The sequence below is a fragment of the Mastomys coucha genome, unplaced genomic scaffold (genome assembly GCF_008632895.1).
Source record: "Mastomys coucha isolate ucsf_1 unplaced genomic scaffold, UCSF_Mcou_1 pScaffold9, whole genome shotgun sequence".
Taxonomy (NCBI): domain Eukaryota; kingdom Metazoa; phylum Chordata; class Mammalia; order Rodentia; family Muridae; genus Mastomys; species Mastomys coucha.
Window position 1 is genome coordinate 14,401,660 of NW_022196915.1, and position 23,849 is coordinate 14,425,508.

The window sequence follows — 23,849 nt, forward strand, 5'->3', positions numbered from 1 at the left end:
TCCAGTTGAGCCAGCACCATCTGCTGAAAATGCTGTCTTTTTTCCACTGGGTGGTTTTAGCTCCTTTGGGAATAAACTATCTCTATCTCGATCCATTCTGATTTTCCTCAACAGGATGTATACAGGATATAATTCTTCAGCATCAGGTAGAGAGCTGTCTTACCTGTTTAGGAGTTGTTAGTTGTGGTTATTGCCAACTAGTGTCTCATAGATGGACTAGGAGCAAAACTGAAGGCAGGTTCTTCTCTTTTTGCCCACATGGTTGAGACCGGAAATCTTACCAGGGGTAATCAGAAAAAGTTTTACTACTACCACACACACACACACACATACACACACACACACACACATACACACACACACACACACACACACACACACACTATGATCATTTCAGGTGGGAGCTTGAAAAAGATCAGGAGATTTTTATATAGGAGACAAGGCAAGGAAGTTGAATCTTCTCTTTACATTTAACACAGTGATGCTCTTATACTGATTTCATTTAGCTCATGTAAACTCTCAATTGTTCTATTTAAATAGTTGTAAATCTCAGCAGTGCCAATTAGTATCAACAGAGGGAAAGGAAACATGTTTGTGTGTTTATGTGTGTGTGCAGTGGGTGTGTACCCGTGTATGCGTGCATGTGGGGGCTAAGGACATCCTCAGGAGGTCTTTGGATCCAGTTCTGCTTGGATTTTGAGACAGATCTCTCAGTGGCCTGAGCTGACCGCAAAGGTTAGGCTGACTAGCCAGCAAGCCACAGGGATCCATTGTGTCCCCACCATCATGCCCAACCTCTTTTTTAAAATGTAGATTCTGAGGGTCATACTCAGGTCCTCTTGCTTGCAAGACAATCAGTTTACCAATGAACCATTATCACCCCAGCCCACACTGATTACTACCTTAGCTGATATCTTTTCATATGTTTTTTTTTTGTTGTTGTTTTTTGTTTTTGTTTTGGTATAAATACAATCTTAAGTCTGTCATAGCAATCAGTCAAAGTGTCAATCAAACTCATCCTGTAATTTTTCAAGTTTTTAATAACCTTGAACATTTGTCATTTTTATAGTTAGGACAATTTGTTAATTTAAAATGGCTTGCTTTGAAGAGAATTATGAGTTTTAGAATTTTCTAGTCTTTTGATTATTGGTGCTGATGCTTTTTCTCCTCTCCTTCTCTTTTCTCACAGTTCAAAACTGAAGCAAGTCCTTATCCTATGTGGGGTGCCTAGGGTCTGCCTCATGCAACTTCCTGATTTAACAAGCCTGACTGGGAGGTGTCACTAGTAGGACTTTGGGGGATGGCAGTGTGAGATCAGGAGACCAGCCTGTGGGCTCTGGTGAAGAGCCTTTTCATTATTTGCAGATGGCCACTGTCTTTCTGTGTTCATATATGGGAGAGAAAGTGAGAGAGAAACAGAAAATCCCAGTGTCTTTCCTGATGAGAATACTATCATCCCAGGGGCCCTAGCCTAATGCCCATATCCAACCCTATCCTCATACCCCATCTTCAGATACTATCACATTAGAGTGTAGGGCTTCATGTAAATCCAGCAAATAACATGTCCTTTACTAAAACTAGAAATGGCATCAAAAATTGAGAAATACTGATAGGCTATGTACAGAACACAAATGGTGGTTATCTTTGGATAATAGGATTAAAGGAGACTGTCTTGATTTTTAATTAATTGAAAAAATGTTTTTGTAGTTGGAAAAACACAATCATATTATTTTCAAAGGAAAATAAAACTATGGACTATAGGATTTTGTAATTGTTTTGAAAACTTCAGATTTAAATCTTATTTTAATAGGATTTTTTTCCCCTTGAGAATTAATGAAAATAGCTACTGTGCTAAGCATTTGGTTCTGACCCACAATAAAACCCAATAAATAGTTGTCATCTTTCCTCTATTTCTTCCTCTTTCAATACAGTTACATGGTGGATAGTATAATAATTGCTACTAAATTGGTGTGTGAGTTATGCTGGGCATGCAGTATAGAAAAAGGAAATCTACAGTAGCCACAGAAAAGACAGGCACTTTTGTTCTAGCATTTTAAGTTAGTTAATAAATTCAGGAGCCATGAATTGTATCTACTAGAGAATTAATCTTTCAAGTTCTAAAAAATAAATTAATTAAAGAATTGTTGCCAGGTTTTCATTAATATTTAATGACAAAATTCACGCTGACTGCTGACTGGTTGCAGCTCTTTAGTGTAATGCAGACAAATGGAGACAGCGGGGATGCTTCAGGCAGATGCTTCAGGCACCTTCAGAGGTCTCTTCTTCAGGAAGCTTAGTGCAGTCTCTTTTGTTGTGCGTGGTGGCTTGCCCTGTAGGTGCCCTCTTCCTCAAGCATCATTTCTTGTACATTCTCTTGTGTGTAGAGTCTGTCACTGGATGTTTTTTCTCAATTAATCCCACATCTGAATGTAATATTTCTAGTTTCTCTAGTCTGTAAATCAGTAGGTTAGAAATGGCTTGTAAGGTAGTCAGGCTTTTTTTTGTCACGTAGGGACCTGACCGCTTGCCAAATAAATCATGATGTGGTGATGTATTATTTCCAGTTGTTATAAATTTTCAATATTTATTGTACCAGTCAGACCAAGTCAGGATTCAGTTATTTAATTTCACGTATATCTGTATTTGAGATGAGAATTCTTCTCTCCATTACCAAGTTTGAATTTCCTTCTCTCTTAAGAGTCAAATTCCAAGCATGCCCTACTAAAGCAGCCACAGAAAATACAAAGAAATAAACAGGACCAAACTGCCTTTGTGTATTCAAGTAGACCAAAACATGGGCTCTGGTTAACTATATCTAAAATTATATTTTTTTTACCAATTTTTTTTGTGTACACACACACACACACACACACACACACATGAGACTCATATATATGATTATTTTTGCCATGGTTGCTTAGTAATTTGGTTCCTGGACATTAGTGAAACACATCTAGGTCAACCCCTGTACTATGGACACACAATGTTCACTGAACATTCAAAAGTTTTGTGGCAAGTGATCCTGTGACCTGAAAACACAAACCCTTCTGAACAGCAGGCTAGTTCCTACACTGCTAAAGCTGCTTTCTTAAATTCTATTCTGGGAATGATGAAATTACAAAAAAAAAAAATCAAAATAAAATCCTTTCAACTTTCTTTTGCCTTTTATCAACAGGACACAAAAATTGCTTCATTGGAGCGTAACATCCGGGACCTTGAGGATGAGATCCAGATGTTGAAAGCCAATGGTGTGCTCAACACAGAGGACCGGGAGGAAGAGATCAAACAAATCGAGGTGTACAAAAGCCACTCCAAGTTTATGAAGACCAAGGTAGGTCCCAGAGGCTCAGCCTTTCATGTTCTCATTGCAAGAAGAAAGTTATGGTTCACCTGCTTGCTTCTACAAAGACCCACATAATCTGCCCTATGTGAAATGAAATACATGCATAGAAAAGAACGTGAGAAAATTTAACCTAGAAGGGGTCCGAGGGAATCTCTAGTGGGCTTTCCACTCTGTGAGGCTCAGGGGTGAGCTCCACTCTGTGAGGCTCAGGGGTGAGCTCCACTCTGTGAGGCTCAAGGGTGAGCTCCACTCTGTGAGGCTCAGGGGTGAGCTCCTTTGTGTTTCCCTGTCTCCAGAGTTAGCAGACTTTTAGTCTTTTCTCTCCCACATTTTCAGCTATCCTCACCTTTTCTTTTGAATTGTGGTCCTGCTTGGTTTCTTGTCCAACCCCAGACAGTGTTGTGTCAGAAGTTGTTGCTTTCGTAAGCATGCCAGCACATCTCAGTGCTATTACGAGATTCTGGTTTTAGCATAAGACAAATAATTTTAAGCCTCAGTACTTCCATTAAGTCAAATTGTTTAGCTTTTCTAAGCTGGAATTTCTTTATTTGTGAAATAGAGATCAGAAAAGTAGACCCATCATTGACCTGCTTTGATAATTCCCAGAGATTATTTAATTAAAGCAGCGGGTCAGTTTTTTTTTTTTTTTCTGGTCTCCAGAAAGCCCCTAGTACTGATGAGTTCTTGCTTTTCTCTTGGCTACTCTTTAATATTTAGAAAGCATTATTAGAGTAACCTGCTCCATTATTTTACATCACCATTGCCTTGTTCCCCCATTATAACATTCAACAGAATTAGAGAAAGCAGTGGTGGAGGGGGGAGAAAAATTGAGCAATTTCCTCACATCTGAAACACATTTATATTCTATATGCACTTACAAATTATATGAAGAAACAATACACCAAACCTTTACTGCATATGTATATATATGTATGTGTACATGGATGCTTCTTCAAGGAGTTAAATCAGACACAGTGTCTTATTCTGAAAACCCCCTATCTTTAACATAGCCATAGGCATAGTACTACAAAATTTTTTTGGTATGACAAAAAAATGTGGATCAAAGGTTAGAGATGTCAGAATTTGAATGTCCAGTGGCTTTGAATGGAGCTGTTTCCTTTTGGGAATACAACAAATGCCAATGGCATCCTCTGTTCTAGCCTCCCATCTTCTTTCTTTCTTGCAGTCATGGTTTAGAGAGCTGAACTTCAGTATAGGAAGCACAGTCCTAAGGTGACCTGTAGACAGTGTTCAAGTCACTCTGGTTTGGAAGATGAGAGGTACAGCTATGAGTAAGAGCTGGAAGTTTTGGATGGTATTACCATTTTAGATTAAATTCATTTTCCCACTCTGCAGTTTAACACTGGGTGATTGAGTGAGTGGTCAAGCAGCCTACACAGATGAAAATGCACAACATTGGCTAAGGCTGGCTACCCTGCATTGTGGACTCTGTCCAGGTGAATAGAGCATCCAGGTGGTCCTCAGTAAGAAGTCATGATGGCTGCTGGCCCACATCTGTCTGCAACCACATCCTTGAGTTCCATTTTATTTCTCATGGTAGTTACTTTAAAGGCTTCCAGAAAGAGTCTAGACCACAGAATGCAGAGAAGATCTTGAGGTGGAATAATGTGGGGGGTGGAGAAATGTTGACTAAAGACTTGTGCTGACTCAGGCCCATCTCTACCTTGTCTTTGCTAGGAGGGAGACTCTAGGGGAAAATTATGTCACCCAGCCATACTTTCTGTCTCTATAAAATGGGACAGCACTGTTAGACTTAGAAAATGACTCATAGGGTTAAATGAGAGTTAAAAAGACAATGTAGTTAGGTGCCTGGCTCAAAGAAGTTGCTAAATATTGTAAACATTATTCTTGACTAACTATATAACCCAATTAATAATGGTGATGAAATACTGTGATTGTTGAACTGACTTGGAAAATGGCTTTGAAATGAATGCAAATAAAAATGTGTTATACCTCATAAAAATGTTCCTCATAGACTGATAAACTTTAGTTGAAATGTACCAGTAGGAGTCAGTTTTTATGTTTTCTGGTTGAAAGCATGTTGTTACTGAATTGGGTCATAATATTTATTGCTTGTTTCTTTCCTGACTTTTCTTGGTTATCCTACAGTGAAGAGTGAGCAGGATTCCTTACTTAAGCCTGGAAATGCTGCTTATAGTAGGTTGGCAGGAAAATACTTGAACTAGCTGTGGAAAAGGTGATAGACCCACAGTTTGATATTGACCTGGGGACTAGAACTGGAGTAGATAGAGGGGCGGGGCTCTGAGAATATTTGTGATTTAAAGTAAGTAGCACTGAAGACCTAAATTGTTTGTCTGTTTTCTCCCAAATTTGTTTTTATAAACATGGTATCATATCAAAACCAGGACAGCACATTTTGGAAGAAAGTGGAAGATGAGCTGTGGAAACATAACAGCAGAGTTTTAGAATTTGAACTGGTAAAAAAGTAGAAGTATCAGATATTTTGGGAAGGTAGAAATCCTTGCTCCTAGCAAGTCCTTTGACACATAACCATGGCCCACAGGAGCTAAAGCTCCCTCAAAGACTTCCTGACTTATGCAGTGCTTCCTTGATGGAGACTCAAATTTCTACTCTTCCTATAAACCGTCAAGAATTTAGACTGTGGAACCTAAGCCTAAGAGGCTGTGGGAAGCACTAGTTACTTTCAGGTACATCATTAAACCTCTGAGAATGTAATGGAGCATATAAGTAATTGCTTTTCCAAAAATCTGTGGCATCTCCTTTCTCTAGAAGGCTGTGTTCCTAGCCTGACACAGTTTTTGTTTACTGACCACAGTATTTCCGTTAGCTGTTCCCTCTGTCTTCACTGTTTGTCAAAAGTGCCACTGTACTGTTATAGATCTCCACTTAACACAGTTTTAATAAACCTCTGACAGATTATAAACCACATAACCTGCTGCATGATAATAAGCATGTCACTTTCTTCACACCGAGGGATGATCTGCAGGGTAAAGAAAAGGCCGTTTTCCTTACTGAGTGGGATTTTTAGGACATTGGTTGTGTCTCAGTTATAAGTAGGGGAATAATTCTCAGACAGAATGAGGTGTGCCTGATATCCACACAGACTTCATATGCAGCAGGTGATGTAATTCCAGTGGGCCATTCTCCTGGCTATCACAGAGAAGCCTTCCCTGGCTCCAGTCTGCATGGATGTTCAATTGCATCACTTTCCATTTTTATTGAGTTTATGGCCGTAAAAGAAGCAAAAGGCATATTTTTGGAAATATGTGATTCCTTTTCCTCCCCTGTAAAATGTATTCCCTTCAGAAAAGCCTTTTTTAGTTATTGTCTGCATAAATATTTATTTGAAATTTACCTCACAGCAATAATAGCCTGAAAGCTATTCTGAAGAGACTGCCTGTTTAATATTTATAGACTGAAGCAGCTTTATCACCATCAGCCCATTTTTGTGGAAGAAAGTAGGTGTGTGTGGACCTGCCACATTCTTTCTTCCCATTCTCGCCCTCTTCTGAGGATTAGGGGCTTTCCTTCACATTCCTTTCTCCTACTTCAGCCCCAGAGCAACTTTCTCCTGGGGTCTTTGTGAGAGATTGTACTACAGCATTGTCTTTGTTTTAAGCACACTGAGCAGATGACCTCCCATATCAGTGGAATGGGTTTTATATTTGTGCTGGCTATATGCTGGGCCTCAGCTGGACAGTCTGTGATTTGGGGTCCAAAAGCCCCAATCCTGTGGGTCACAAGAGAAGTCATTTTGTTTTAATTATCATTTAAGGTAATTGTAATTCTGACCAGCTCTCTCTATTTATGCTCTGTTCTTGTCGGGAGAGGGAACTCCCATAGTTCTTATCTACTGAGAAGTGAGCATTAATTCAGGATTACTAAGATGCTGTGCTATTGGTGCAAGAGCTCATGTGAGTTGTGATGGCTTTGCTAACATTCCCACCAATCCCTAACTGGGATGCTCCCCACCCCCAGGCCTTTTAGAATCCCTCTCAAGACCCTTGTCTCTTCAGTCCTCTACCAGTTCTTTCAGTTTGGTAAGCTCAATGAAATGTGTTTGTTCACTGATGTTGTGAGACTTCTTCCTAGTGGTTTTCCTTCAGTTCTTAGTTTTTCCTTCTATACATACAGCTGTAGTTTCTTTTCTGGTTGATGTGAGAAAAGTACTGTAACAAAGTCAGCTCAGTAGAGAAAGGCATATTTGGCTCTCTATTTCAGAGCATCACACTATTTATTGTAAGGAGGTCAAAGTGGTAAGAAATTGAAGCTGTTAGGCCCATCCTTAGTGAAGAGCAGAAAGAATGATGTGTGGGTGCTTGTGCTCAGCTTGCCTTTTCCCAGCATCTTCCTGCTCAGAACCACCTTCGTAGGGAATGGTGCTACCCACTGTGGGCTAGTCTTCCCACTTTAGTAAGCCCAGTTAAGAAAATCCTTCATGCTGAGCAGTGGTGGTGCATGCCTTTAGTCACAGCACTTGGGAGGCAGAGGCAGGCAGATTTCTGAGTTAGAGGCCAGCCTGGTCTACAGAGTGAGTTCCAGGATGTGTCAAGCTGCCAGTCAAAACTAATTGCCCCATCTGCCTCTTTGGTAAGTGCTGCAACCTGGACCCTTCTTAAGAGTCCTCACTCCTGGCAAGGCAAACCACTTTGTTCATACTCAGTTGTTGCATGTCACTTAGGTATTGTTTATGCCACTTTCCTTGTTGTTCCTGAAAACAACAAAATTCTAAGTGAAATATTTATTAAAAACATTATAATGTAGGAGCTATTAAGGAATATCATGGACCAAAACTAAGCCATAGTGTATCATGTGTTATAGGTAGAGAACTGGTTATTTATTAATGTTGCCATTTATCAGATGGATAGACTTGAACTATGGTTTCCGTAGTCACAAGGACATAGGAACTTTCTTGTTGGTCTAGTTAGGCAAGGCACATCACAGGAATGCTATTATCAATACCACATAAACCTGGGGTTCCAGACAGCAATACTCACAGTGCAAGGAGAAACCAAAAGTAATCCCTCTACTACATGCACCTTCACTCTTTCTAAGGGATTCCAGGAAATATTGTCTGTTTTATAATTTTGAGCCAAGAGAAACGGAACCAGCTTTGCCTGGATCACACATGAATGCACCGTGTGAGCTGATGAGGAACCTTCCTGTAGGGAGTGGGTTTTAAAGGGTCCTGGCTTGGATGTGTCTCAGGGACTGGCAAAAAGAAAAGGTTAGAATGGTCACATGACTGATGTCAGTTTCAAGAATATCTCCAGATAACATTCTCTTTCTTTCCTTTTGAATCATACAATCTGCAAGAAAACACTAGAAGAGAGAAACACATAGAACCAGAAATTATTGACTTTGCAAATTAAGAGTTATAAGGTAAGGCCTATGAAATAAGTGTGCTCTGCACATTTAAGTAAACAAGTGATTTAAATATGAAGAATGATCAAGAGACTCTAAGAATACAAAGCAGTGTTCATGATAACCAAATAAAGTATCTAGAAATGGAAGAGTATAAAATGGAAATTAGAAAGCATAGTCACTAGTTTAAACATTTGATCAGCCATGGCAGAAGGGAGATTTAATAAAGTAGGAAACAGAGTGGAAGAAATTAAATAAGAATTATTACATACTTGTCAAAATGATTTATAAATGGCTAAAGAAAATCTATGCCAATGTATAAAGATGCATGTATTTACCATGGGATTGAAGATGGTGAGGACACTCACTAGACTGGCTATAATTTAAATGATGGGTAAATTAAGTATTAATGTGTTCCTGAAAGAAGTTGGAGGTTTTGTATATTGTGGGTGGGAATGAACAGTGTCACAGACTGTAAAATTTCCCTAGCCCACCGTAGTGGGAGGCAGAGGCAGGAGGATCAGGAGTTCAAGGTTATCCTCTGGAATACAGTGAATCTGAGCACAAGTAGAGCTGTGAGAAATACTTCCTTAAATGATAACAAACATACCCACCACCACATTCCTCAAAATACTAAACATTTTGTTACATTGTGGCTTAACAGTTTCTCTCCTATGGAGAAGAAGTGAAAATTAAGTCTACAGACTCCTGTACATAAATGTTCTTGGCACCATTATTCAGAATAGCAAGAACATAAATATATCTAAGTGTCTGTCTGATAATTGTGACATTGAACAGTTTTCACTGTTTGTCATGGTTTTTGTTGAGCAATATCTTCTTAGATCTATGCCATTTTAAAATTTTATGACTTTTAAAATTTTTCTTATGTAATTTGTATATCAGTACCATGTTTGATGTATAATTATGTGCTTTTGTGTTCCTTAATACTGGAGCCAAACGTTGTGTGTGGTGGTATATGTTAGCAATCTCAGCAGGCAGGAAGCTGAGGCAGGAGAAGTTTGAAGCCTGTGTTGGGCTACATAGTAAGTTTAAGGGTGGCCTGGGCTATATGAGAATCTGTCTCAAAACTCAAACCAAAATCAGAATGAGTAACAAGCAAAGGTCATAAGTTTATGAGTAAATCTGACGAATGTCTACTGTGCAGAAGTAATAGCAAGGGATGGAGAGATGGCTCAGCAGCTGGGATCGCTTCATGCTCTTGCAGGTGACCAGGGTTTGGTTTCCAGCACTCATAGCAGGTGATTCACATCTGCTTTTAACTCCAGAATCAGGGAGTCTCACATCACTTTCTGGCTTCTATCGATATCCACATACATGTATGCTAACACACACACACACACATACACACACACACACACACACACACACAAATAAAAAATAAACATTTTTTAAAAAAGTAATGTCATTGAAATCAAAACATGACAGAACTATATGTCATAATAGTATTTGTCAATGGGCTCATAATTGGGCTGCTTGTTTGTTTTTAGAGAGCTGTGATGGCTTTGCTAACATTCCCACCAATCCCTAACTGACTATGTTACTATGTATCCCTGGCTGTCCTGGAACTTGCTTTGTAGACCAGGCTGGCCTTGAACTCACAGAAAGCCTGATTCTGCTTCCAAGTGCTGGGATTAAAGGCTTGAGCCACCACTACCTGGCTAAGAGGCTGGTAATTGGATCTGAGCTCAAGAACTGTGAGTTATCCAGGAAGAAGGTAAACATAATATTGAAATTATAAAATGATAAGTTTTATAATTTCTAGAGCAGCAGTCTAAAGATGTAAATAAGTGAAGTAGAACAAATTTAAATCTATGCATAACTTTCAAATTATGGGCAAAAAATAATAATGAGGGAAAAAAAAGTCATTCCAAACAAAGCAGAAGGAAAAGCCAAAAAAGAATGGATGATGTAGAAAGAAATCCCCAGTGGTGCACTGAATTAAAATCTTGTGTCTGTAATAAATATTCTGCTTAATCTTCTGAGACAGACTGAAAAGGATGTAGAGATTGCTGTTTATAAACAGCTTGAACAAACCACACAGGGCTGAAAAGACATGGAAGGTTTGGAGAGGTGTCTCTGTGGACCAGAGTGTTTGCTGTGTGAGCACACATACCTGAGCTAGGATTCCCACACCTATGTAAAAGGCATGTGCTTGTGCATGTATGCCAGTACTGTGGCGCAGAGACAAGACGATCACTGGGACTTGCTGGCTGCTGGCCAATCGCTAGGTTCAGAGAGAGACCCGTAAGGAAGGAAGACGGAGTGTTAGAGCAAGACATCCACCATCACACACATACACACACACTCACCCCCCCACACCACCCCATATCACACCACATCACACCACACCATATCACACTAGTACACAAAGATACATTGAAAATGAAAAAGGACAAGCCAACCAAATCCTAGCCATAAAAAAGGCTGCTCTAGACTTTAAGGCAAAGAAAGAATTTCTAAAGTGAAAATAACTGACAGAAGTATAAGAAGTAGTTGGTTATTTTATCATACAGTGGCTAGTTTTAACGTATCCTCTAGGCAATAAACAGATGAAGTAGACTTTTTTCAGCAAAACATATTAAAAGTGTATGTTTTACTTTAGGAGTGATTTGATACCAGGCACACTATTGGACAACGCCTATAGCAGTTGCTAAATATTTTTTAATATAATATTCTGATTAACTCTTTTGGAATTTTGACAATTATTTTTAATCATATTTATTCCCCTTAACTCTGCCCAGATCTAGATCCATCATCCTCACAACCTTACATCAGTTTCATTTGTTTGTTTTAAACTCATTGAATCCAGTTTGTTCTGCCCATATACTCTTTTGTGTGGTCCCATGCACTGGAGCATGGTCAACCTACTAGAAGAAAAATTGACTCTTCCTATCCTAAAGGCCATCAACTATCAATAGCTCCTCAGGTAGAGATGGGGATCATTGTCCCCCTCTCTGTCCCATGCTGAAATGTTCACTGTCATGATCTTGCACAGATCTTGGCTAGACAACTACAGCTGTTTTAGGTTTATGAGTACAGTGATCTTGCTGTATAAAGAATACAGTTTCACTTAGAGTCTCCCTAACCTCTGTCTTTTGCTGTCTTCTCACACACCTTCCTCAGATGGTCCCTGTGCTGGTTTGGATATTGGCCCATAGGGAGTAGTGCTATTAGGAGCTGTTGCCTTGTTGGAATAGGTGTGGCTTTGCTAGAGGAATTGCATTACTGTGGAGGAAGATTTTGAGGCTATATATGCTCAAGCTATGCTCAGTGAGACAGAAAGCCTCTTCTTCTGCCTGCAGATCATGACGTAGAACTCTCAGCTCCTTCTCTATCACCATGTATGTCTGCCTTCATGCTGCCATGCTTTCTGCTATGACGATAATGGACTAAAGCTATGAAACTGTTAGCTAGGCCCAATTAAATGTTTAACGCCTTAGTCATGGTGTTTCTTCACAGCAATAAAATCTTAACTAAGATAGTCCCTGAGCCTTGTGGGAAGGGAGTGTAATACAGTCTTCCCATTTGTGTCTGAGCATCTGTAGTTCAGTTTTCTTTGTGCTTTGACCAGCTGTGAGCATCATTGTTAACCTTCCACTGCCGAAAGGAAATTTCTGATAGCTTCTGAGAGCTGCACTAATCTGTGCATATAGAGATGAGGATAGAGGGCCGCTTGATTCTATTGATACAAATATTAGTACTGGTTTTACCCCTAGGGTCTTTGAGCTTCTCAGTCCTGGGTTCTTGGCAATAATTATAGTACCAGATATGTATTTTCTTCTGTGAAATGGATCTTAAATCTAACCAGAAAAACAGTTGGTTACCTCTATAACATTAACTCTGGTGTTCTACCCATGGGCATATCTTACCAAACTGGTTATTATTTATGGCTTATAGGGTTCACAGCTAGGTAGGACTGCTGGTGACTTTTCCCCCTAAGCAACTTGCATAGATCTTCTGGTACTATGAAAGCTATCCAACAGAGAGGAGCTTTCTGGTTAATGCCAACTTGATTTCTCCATGTCTTGTGTCCACAATATGCTATCTTCAGCACTATGATGAATGACAAAGAACAAATGTAATGCCCTGCACTGTTTTGGTGGTTTCTAGTGTACTCCTGACAGTGTACTAGTGGATTTTTCACTGGGTAACCAATGGCCTTGGGGAACAACATTATCTCCTCCCACTCCACGTAGGTTAATCCAACTAAACACACACACACACACACACACACACACACACCTCTATACATTTGAAAATATATTGAGAAATAGACTTGTAAGCTATTCATGAATTAAAGAGAAATAATAGGAATTAAAAATAGGACTGATTAATGTCTGTAGTGAAAATTGAATTAGTGATATCAAGCTAAGGTGTTATAACAAAGAAATTAATAGTTTTAAGTCTTATGTAAGAAATAATGGGTGCTGGGAAATTGGCTCAGTGGTTAAGAGCCCTCACTATGCAAGCATGAGCACCTGAGTTTAGAACCTCAGTATTCATGTAAAAAGATGGGTATGGCTATTAGCACCTGTAATCTCAGTGCTAAGGCTAAAGGGCTGATAGAGATACTGGGGCTTGCTGGCTGGCTGGAATAAGTGAAAGGTGAGGGAAAAAAGCCCACAAAAATGATAAGCTCTAAGTTCAGTGAGAGTCCCAACACAGGAGAACTAGGTGGGGAGTGATAGAGAAGTGGCATCCTCCACATTGCATGTGTACAGAATGTACACACCTGTGCCATACATGTACAAATGCACACACTACATATAATACATACATAATAAACAGAGAGGAGGAGAATGGGGAAAAGTGCTGAAAAATAGTGAGATAAATATCTAAGTTATAAATTTAAGAAAAGCAAGTAGAATAACTCAAAAAGGTACAAGGAAGAAAGTACTGTAAAAATAGGAGCAAAAATAAACAAAGCAAAAAACAATAATAAGCCTGTCTGTCTGATCAGCACTTCCACAACTGGATCTCTGATTTGTTGGTTTAATTTGGCATTCTTCTAATGAGATCAAGCAAGTAAACACTAAGGATAAATATTTGAGAAAGAAAACAAAAGTATAGATAGCATTGGTAGAAGATATAATTAGGTTTTATGAAATTTTCCTACAAATAAATATGAAACTTTAGTTGCAGTGTGGAGTTCTTACTAGGGAAAAATACCAGCTTTATATGGTTTTGCTCATGTTTTCTAATGAATGTCCAAGTTAAAAAGAATTCATTTTTTTCCAGAAAAATTCTTAGAGCACATTAAAACAAGGTCCCATAGATAAGTGCATACCAAAACCCAAGAACAACAGAACAGATGAGAATAGAATAGAGCACTCTACCCAAAAGCTAGATGAAAAATGCTGAAAGAATATTCACAAGCTGAATCCATTAACATTGAAAAACATTATATATCATGACTAGGTAAAGTTTTCCTAGAAATACATGGAACAGATAATGTTGAAATTCCATTGATGTAACTCATTACAATAATATATTAAAGAGAGAAATGTATGGGATGGAGGCAGAATGTTGGATAATATTAAGCATCTTTAATGATTTAAAGAAACTCTTGAAATGATTGTAATAAAAGAGAACTTTCTCAAACCTAAAAGTGCATCTTTAAAGATCTAATTACTATATTTGTTAGTAAATAACATTATTTTTCTACACATGAAAAACAGATGTCAAAAATAAATGATGACATGTTAGAAATTTTCCCTTTGAGACCAAGAACAAGACAGGTCATTCTTCCTGAGTGGCCTTTTCATGTGGCTGGTATGCACTTGTACATAGTGGAGTTGGCACAGGGTTATTAAGTTTATACTATTTTAGCTAGTTTCCAGCAGTGGGCAGAGGTTACCAGTTGGGATTATCATAAATTGGCTGGACTCATACCATGCTGGTAGGCTTTGAGCATGGGGATGGAGGCTGCCAGTTGTTGTCTAGTTCAGGGCAGGAACAAAGGTACTGATACTTTGTCACATTCAGAATCAGAATGTGCAAGTTCAGGAGTGGGAAAACAGACCCAACTTCTTTTTGGAAGAGTGACATTCATGAAGTATTGAGGAAAGGGGACTGGTGCAAGTTATCTCTGAGGGTCATCTCCCATGACTCCTATCAGTGGACAAAAATCTATTGAGCTGGTAACTGAGAAAACTGTGGGATGGTGGCATATTGACAAGCTGCTTGTAGTCGTGCAAATCAATATAACTGCTTTGGAAAATGTTTTTGTCTTATCTGGTAAAATTAGATTAAGATGTTGGGGTGGTTTGAATAAGAATGGTCCCATAGGACCATAAATTTGAATATATAGTCATTGGCAAATGGCAGGATTTGAGAAGGATTAGGAGGTATGGTCTTGTTGGAAAAAGTGTGTCAGTCAGTGGAGGTGAGATTTGAATTTTTAAAAGCCTAAGCCCTGTCTTCCTGCTGCCTACATATCTGGATGCAGAACTTTTAGCTCCTTATACAACACCATGTTTGTCTGTCTGTTGACATGCTCTCTGTAATGATGATAATGAACTAAACCTCTGAAACTATAAGGAAGCCCCAATTCATTGCAGAAGTAGAACAGTGGCTAAGACAGAAGTTCGTATCAGGAGTGAAGTATTGTTGTGAAGGGTCTAGCCATACTGTTTTTTGGAGGAATAGGGAAGACATTTGGGTTTTGCACTAAAAAAGTGGTTGAACCCTTTAAATAGGGAATAATAGGTCACCTTATAGGCACAGGAGCCTGGGAGATAGTAATTTGAACTGTGGGAGCTCACCTCAAGAAGTTTTAGAGGGAAAGAATATTAGTAAGTGGCCAAGAGACTGTTCTTGCGATATTTTGGGGGAAGAATAGGCATGCTTTCTGCCTCTGTCCAAAAACATCTGCCTAAGAGTAAATTGAAGAGTTTGGATGGATTAATGGTGTTGGCAGAGGAGATTCCAAGACAGCCTGATATTAACTCTGTTGCATGGTTATTAGTGGTCATTCTTTTGCTGCTCTGTAATGAAAACATGAATGCTGAGTAAGGAAAAATGCAAAATGTACATTTCGAGGAGGAAAAAATTATCAGAAGGTAGAAAGGAGCTAAGTCCAGTATTCAATGAGATACAAAGTTTTAAGAAGGGCCTGATACTCAATTAAATATTTCAGCACAATACCCCACCCAACTAAGCTTCTAACTTGTAAAAAGGATTTAAAGAGAAGCTTAAGTAGTGAAGGAAACCATCAACAAAAGAAAGCAGGTGCAGATGTAATCAAATGAGGGGGGGGGTCAATGTTCCAGCCCCAGCAAGCAGCCGAACTTGGCAGCTTTAGCCACATGGTTCTGTCTTTAGAGTAAAAGATAATAGACAATAATGAACCCATGAATAAGCACTTGCTTACAGAATGCTTTCTATTTAAAGAGTTGCTATGGTCATGATGTCTCTTCACAGCAGTACAACAGTGGAAAGATACATGTACATGCTGCATGGTTGAGCAACTTTACACCTGGATGAACACGAGATGGTATTATGATCAGGTTTTATATATTTTCAGAGTAGCACTGTTATAAAGATTAAAAACCTCAAACAAACACCAGGCCAATGGCAGAGCTGATAAATAAATTAGGTGAACTCTTGCAGTGGAATACTCTTCTTCAGTAAAATAATGATTAAGTTCTTTGTACATGGACTTACACGGACATGATTTAATCTCTAAGAAATACACACTTAAGGCATATGCAACACAAAGTTATAAAATATGAATAAACTAATAATATATTCTGTATGGGTGCAAAAGTTAATGATAGAACTGAAAAACAATCTAAAAATTCAGTGACAGTCCCCATAGGGCTAGAAGAAGATATATTTGAGATAGAATAAGATTGATTCTAATTATTATTTTTATTCTTGGTGACTTGAATGATTGATGTTTTGCTTTTTCTTATAGCTCATGTATAATTTATGTTCTTTTGTCTTATTTATGCTTAAATTATTTTTCTTTTGAAGATTGTCTTCAAGTGATACTCAAGTCATTTTCTACATTGTGAACTTGTTTCTCTGGTTAGTTAACCATTGCCCCACTCTCTGATGGTCTTTCTGTTGACAGTAGACTTTCAGATTTCAGAGACAAGTAAGTTTTGGCAGAAAGCTTTCATGATATTGCAGACCTATGGTTTCAGTGAGTTGGAAGGCATTTGCCTACTTGCTTGTCCCTGTAGGGCCTCTTCCAGACCAAGACCATCTCTTTAAGCATATACATGGCATTTACTGCTGGATTTTATAACTGCCAGACATTAAAAACAGAGAAAGGATAGTTGTCAAGTGTAAACTGTTTGAACAAAATTTTCTCAGATTTTGTGATTGTCTTCTTGTTTTATAGATTGATCAACTGAAACAGGAACTTTCCAAGAAGGAGTCAGAACTTCTTGCCTTACAAACAAAGCTTGAAACCCTTAGCAATCAAAATTCAGATTGCAAGCAACACATTGAAGTGCTTAAAGAGTCGCTTACTGCCAAAGAACAGAGGGCTGCCATCCTTCAGACTGAGGTAAGGCATTTGCTCAGGCTTGGGAGACCAGGGACCCTTGGCCATATACAATGTTCTTCCTGAGAGACATCCTGAAAAAAACTAATTCCCAGAACTGTTGGAGCCAGATGTGTTTTGGGGTTCACAGAATTTTGGGTTTTAAAGTGAAACCTGTTATATCTATTATAATTTTGTGACTCTCGTACTAAGGTTGCAGCAATACCTGAGACATGGGACTCTTTTCAGGGAAGGCAGTCTCATACTGAAGTGGGATAAATAATTATGAAGATTGGATTCATTGTTTCCTGTTGATTTGTGTCATGTTGTACACCCAAGGAGTTTGTTTCACATTTAGAATTTTTCTATTATATTTTTCCATTGTTTAGAGCATTTTACTTTATTTTTTCAAGACAGTGTTTCTCTATATAACAGTCCTATATGTCCTGGAACTCACTTTGTAGGCCAGGATGTCCTCTAGCTCACATAGATCTGCCTGCATCTGCCTCTACAGTACTGAGATTAAAGGTGTGAGCCACTATACCTGGCTTTTGTTGTTTTGTTGAGTGTTTTTGTTGTTGTTGTTTTGTTGTGTTTGATTTGAGAATCATAAAGGATTGGATCTAGAATTAATATATTTGATCAAGATCATAATATGATTTGACTAGCCCATACCTTACATGACAATCATTATATAGATGATTTATTATTAATTTTCCCGATGAAGAAAGTTAGCATTGTGTGTTTCTTAAAGCAAATACTGCTTTGTTATTTCTGATTCATATTTAGAGGAACAATAAAAACAACCCCAAACTCCATACATATTATTATTCTCTTTTCTTGCTTCTTCTGGTGGGATCACACATTTCTGTTTTATAAGAAATACAAAACACACACAAGTTGTTGTGTAAATTAAACAGCCATCGAAAGCAGTTGGCAGTATAGCAAAGAAGGTGGTAAGCCAGGCTGATTTATGTGTTGCACCTTGTTGGTTACTTTGGGAGAAGGCATCATAATTGGTATGTATGTTCTCAGGGGCTCTTTGCACCCTGTGTTTGTATATGTAGACCTGGAGATGTATAAGGGCATACACATTTGACTTAGGAGTGAGTTGGGTTTGTTGAGTAGATCTATGCCCTCAGTGAATGTTGTTGTGTAGGCATTTTCTTTTTTAACACATGGATTTATGGCATAATTTGAAAGATGACTTAAATCTCATTTGAAGGGGCATAAGTACAGAGTGTCTAGAACTCAGCTATTCAGTAGTGAGCCATTAGGCTCATGAGGCTATTTGAATTTACTTAGTTTAGAAAATATTTAAATATAGTGCTTTAGTCACTTTAGTTATAGTCTACACATTTAGTAGTATCATGCTGATGATACCTGCTAACAGTTTTCTATAACGGGATTTATTTGGGATCCAATTCTGGTCCTTTGGTTGATTTTATAAAATGTTATTAGAACCCATCACATCTATTCATATACATGTCTGCTTTCTTGCTATAATTGCAGAACTGTACAATTTTTATAAAGCTTGTGTGGACTGCAGCACTGAAGGTATTTGTTGTCTTGTCTTTCATGGAAAAAAAAAAGATTGCTGGCACTCTCGGTGTGATGAGCAGGCATTAGAGTGTCCAACAAAGGCTCCTTCTTGATTCCTACTCGGGCACAGGTCAGGTAGCTTGCTGAGTCCTATCCAAAAGCACATTTGCTTTATAAAGCACCTTCTCATACCTCCATTTTCATCTTAAATTTATTGTAATTATGTTACTATGACTTGTTTGAGAGACAATATGATGAACAATGTAGTTTTGTCCAAACAGGTTCCCTGGTTCCCTGACAGTTTCTTTCCAGAAGGAAGAGTTAGGAGAGACAGCTCAGAAGGCCTCTCCTTTCACTGTCTTCGTCTGCCCATCCATCCTTCTACTTTACTTCTTTCAAATTAACAGCTTAAATTAGACCCATACATATTTCATGAAAAAGACCGAGGTGACATTATGTAGACAGCTTCTGTCCCATGTTCAATAATTAAATGGCCCAATGGAGAGATGGTGCTTTGAAGTAGAAATGAAGTCACTCTCTGAGGACAATGAGATGATATTTCTGCACTCCTGCTTTGAAGTTGAGAGTGAGACATTAATAAGTTTATTGGCTGGAACAACCAAGGACTTTTCTTTTGCCTTTTTTTCTTCTATTACGATGGCTGTGCATAGAAACAGAGGAATTAGTTGCCTGATGACATCTGTCTCTTGAAGAAAGCAATTTAGCTGAAATTAGCTCTAATTGTTGGATCATGAAGGAAGGATTCTGGTAGCATGGTAGAATATATTAAAGTGCTAGAGGCAGGAACTGAGGGAGCTTCAGGGGTCAAGAACACCATACCAGAAGAAGACCTACAGAGTTAACTAACCTGAGCCCAGGGAGCACTCACAGACTAAACCGCCAACCAAAGAGCACGCATAAGTTGGACCTTGCCCAGCTACACAATGATAGCAGATGTGTAGCTTGGTCTTCATGTGAGTCCCCTAACAACTGGTGTTGGGGCTATCTCTGACTCTGTTACCTGCCTTTGGAACCCCTTTCTATAGCCGGGGTGCCTTGTCTGACCTCAGTTGGAGAGAATGCTCTTAGTCTTGCTGTGACTTGATGTGACAGGGCATGTTAGTACCCATTGTGGGGAGGTCTTCCTTTTCTCTGAGGAGAAGCAGAGGGGGTAGTGAAGGGAGAGGTTTGTGAGGGTGTGACTGGGAGTAGAGGATGATGGAATGGGGCTGTGATCAGGATATAAAGTGATTAAATAAATTAATTAATGAAAAAAGAATGGTAACTAAGAAAGAAAAAATAAGTGCTATCTCCTGTTTGCCTCAACAGGAAAAGCACAGTCTCCCTATCTCATATGTGGTTGCTTAGTGGGAAGGTGGTTGTTGAATGAGATATATTATGTCTCATTATGTCCTTCATTGAAAGATGTAAGTTAAAATGTACCTGAGGGATGTGGAGCTTGTTCTCAGAAGTGGTGACATGAGACAGTTGCTTGCAGTTTGATTTCTGACTCATTCCAAAGGGCTCTTGCCAGAACAGAAGAGAATGGGAAGAGTCTCGCTGGTTTCTCTAGAACATTTCTGCTGCCAGCTGGCTTTAGCCATATATCTGGAGTACAGTATAAATGATAGCTGTCACTGCTTATTCCTTGAGAACACAGTATAAGTGACAGCTGAACTGGCATAATAGTTCCTCTCTGTAAGGGAGGTTCTGCAAGTAGGACCTTTGTGTTTGGGAGGTGGTAGGATGAAGGGTGGGGTGAGAGGTGGGAGGCAAGTTGTCTGGGTTTGTGGCTATGTGGCTTGGCTCTTTGGTTGGCTTGTTTTAACTTAAACAAATATCCAGGCTCTTTTTGACATGTGTGCAATAAATCAGTGGAATAATAATTATACACGTACAGAGATACACCACATGGCTTTTAACATAACATTTTACTTTTTAAAATAGCTTCAAAGGACCCCATAGCCATGTTTCTTATTTTGCTACTTCCTTTAATGTTTCCTACATACCATCTTATCCCATCCAGCAGGTCACGTCCTGCACAGCAGTTGGTGAACTAGTGAATTGGCTTACATTCTTTCTTGTGTTTGAGTAATTATCAATATGAACAGAAAATAGGAAGGACGAAGTTCTACTGTTTATTTCAGTTGGAATTAAAATGTTTTTTAAAAATAAAGGAACAAACACAGTGTTTAGAAGTCGGAGTTATGTGGTTATGCGTGAATCTCCCTGTTAACACATGTGTGTATGGGAGAAGGTCTGAACACAGAATTCAGGAAAGTGCTTTCCTTGCCTGTAGTAAAATATTCCAACTGCAAGTTGACTTTCCTGTATTGCTGTTGTTATTAGTGTTGCTGCTGTTCATTGTTCGGATGCTTGAGCAAGTTAAATTTTTTTCTCACCTGTTCTATTTTAGCTTTGTGAGTTTGTTTTGGAACTATAGGCTGTGTGTATATGAGCCCAGCCTTTCACAATTTAATCCAGGCACCTTCTTATGTCTTAAATTGAAATGGAGAAATAAAAGTCCTACCTATCAGTTCTCTAGTGAGTATTACCAGTTGGTTCTTTTCCCAAATGAGGACTTTTGTTTCTACTCTTTTGGAGAGCATCCTTCTTTCTGCCTCAGCACTACTACTAGTCATGGTAATTCTTACGCATACTTTCTAGACAATGTGTTATAGTCTACACAATGTCAAAGCTCTATTTGCTTGACTTAGACTAATGTATATTGCAGATAGGTCAGAGTGGTGATCTACATGTCTAAGAACTTGTTAGCTAACAAGGAATATAGGGGTCTCATGCTCTGACAGGCAAGGAGCAACATGTGTTGGGTAGGGTAGTGAGTTCCATAGCAAAGGCTCATAGCTTTTCTTTTGAAAATGTCATAATATAGAATATGTGTAATCAATTTAGATTATTATACAATCTATAGACCTTTCCAGAAAATTCCTCTTGTGGTACCTTGCAGACAATTCCATATACTCAGGAACTGTTCAGTCTTTAAGACCCACCAGCTTGGAACAATGGGAACAATATAGTAGTTGTCTTTTATTTTAAGTTTGTCAAAATATATATTTTATTTTATGTGGGATTTCCGGGGAGAGACTTCTGCTTCCTATCTCATCTCTTGCCTGGTTTCTGGGAAGTGACTCTCTACTCACCTCAGTTGAGACTTCAAGAGGTGATCCTTACTGTCTTTCTTCAGATAGACTCTCGATGATTGTCTTGCATAATCAGTGCAATGTTGCATGCAGGTGCTTTTTAAGCAATTAGCAGCACGTACCCAAGCAGCTCTGGCAGCTGCTATGTTACCCTTTTGGCATCGTGGGTGCAGTGTTCTGCTTGCAAGCCTTGCAAGGAATATCTTTAGAATTAATAAATTAAGGGACTTGGTGAAATTAAAAAAAAAAACATACAAAGAAAGTCTCCCTGTCATTTATATTTTTTCCAGTCCAGTCCCCTTATTGGCTTCATGGTTTTAAATGTTTTTATTCAGTGGGGAAAAGGCACCATTTGAAACTTTTATTGATAACATTTTTAAGTGCAAGAAAAAGACGTAAACCTGCAGAGCAGTAACTCTCACGGTGGCCACAGTTGGGAGGTCTGCAAAATGCTTTATTGCCAATAGGAAAAAAATGTTGGGAACCACAGTCGTTACAGGGGTCACCACCTCTGTTCCGTGCATCCCGTTCCTATTTGGAGAGCAGGGATGACGGAGGACCAAGCTCCACACTTTCCTTCCCCTAACATCTACAGGCTTTGTTTTGATTTTCTCTTTATTAATGATGTGAAAAGTTTGGGGTCAAATAAAAATGAGCCAAGGTCAGGCTTTGTGAGACTCAGAGTGGTGAATGTGTCCCTGTATCTAGCCAGGGAAGGACCTGGCTAAAAGGGCTGTCTTGGCTGTCTATGCTTTTTTAGCTACTTTGTAGGCGTTAGCTATCCCGATGAATTAGGAAGCCAGTCTCTTGCTTGACCAGCCAGTCTCTTGCAAAAGAATCAAAATGGAACACAAGGATCCTCCCAAGCTGTGGTGAAAACGTTCTGTGGCCGTTGCATCGCTGTTTGGGGATCATTAGAAGATACCATACCGTGGATAACTACTGACATCGTTCTTTTCCATAGGTCAAGAGTCTAGTACAGTTGTTGTTTTGAGTTCTCAGAAAATGCCGTATTTAACACCTTGTTAGGATGAAATTGCTTCTGACTTTATAAACACAGGTGTTCGGTTTGAATCCTAATGAACTGTGAAATAGGTAGATGTCTAAAAGGAAATTCTATAAATTGTGAACAGGGCTCTGTCAGCACACTAAATGGATTAGGAAAATTCATTGTCTGCCCTGTAACTGAACACCAGCATGATGCGTGCCCCCGAATTAGTCCTGAAAAGCCAATAAACCAGAGGAAGAAAACCGAGCCTAGGAGATGTTGATTGTGGGGGTTCCCCACCACAAATGAATCTGGTTCAGGACAGCTTGGAAATCAGAATGGCTATTCAGAGAAAGGCCAAGAAGGAATACATATGAGCAGACAACACAGAATTTATGGAGCAAAACCACAAACACCTTATTTTCCATTGTACTAAAACAGTGCTATTTTACACTACTCTTTTTGTGTGTAATTCTGCTTTCAATTTTATATTGTTGCTGCAACTCAAATCTCATTATAAGTCTTCCAACAAAAATCCCTTTTTAATCAAAAACTTTCCAAACCCAGCCATTGTAGGCAATTTTTGAGCAACCTATTTTTCTACTGGAACAAAAGAATTTGGTCCCTCCTTGTTGAGCTCCTGGGGATGTTATTTGACCCGGGTGGCCAAACATGTAATTAAGATAACTGAATCATTTTAATTTCTGCATTAAGTCCTTTCATCATCCGAGGCCATTGTTTTGGGGTAGAGAGATAGGGAGAGTCCTTTGATTTTCTCTCAAAGAGAATAAATAAAGTGCTTCTGCTAGCTGTACTTCTACAAGTTGTGACTAGAAGTGACAGTACCCAATTAACCAGTCACCTATGGGAACACCCATGCCTACTGGTGAGCCCTAGGTACTGATAAATTGTTTTTTTTTTTTTTTTTTTTTT

The 23,849-nt window shown here is 38.9% G+C and overlaps 1 protein-coding gene across 19 annotated transcripts in view; it reads left to right on the plus strand.

Annotated features, from left to right (window-relative positions):
- Positions 1-23,849, plus strand: part of Erc2 (ELKS/RAB6-interacting/CAST family member 2) — an 865,869-nt gene that overhangs the window by 305,792 nt on the left and 536,228 nt on the right. For all 19 annotated transcript variants that reach the window (XR_004116280.1, XR_004116279.1, XR_004116282.1 and 16 more), the window contains 2 exons: positions 3,176-3,331; positions 17,082-17,249. Coding sequence is in view for 13 of the 19 variants with exons in the window: in XM_031362063.1 (XP_031217923.1) it covers positions 3,176-3,331; positions 17,082-17,249 (324 nt within the window). In the remaining 6 variants the exon portion in view is untranslated. The remainder of the gene's footprint in view (positions 1-3,175; positions 3,332-17,081; positions 17,250-23,849) is intronic.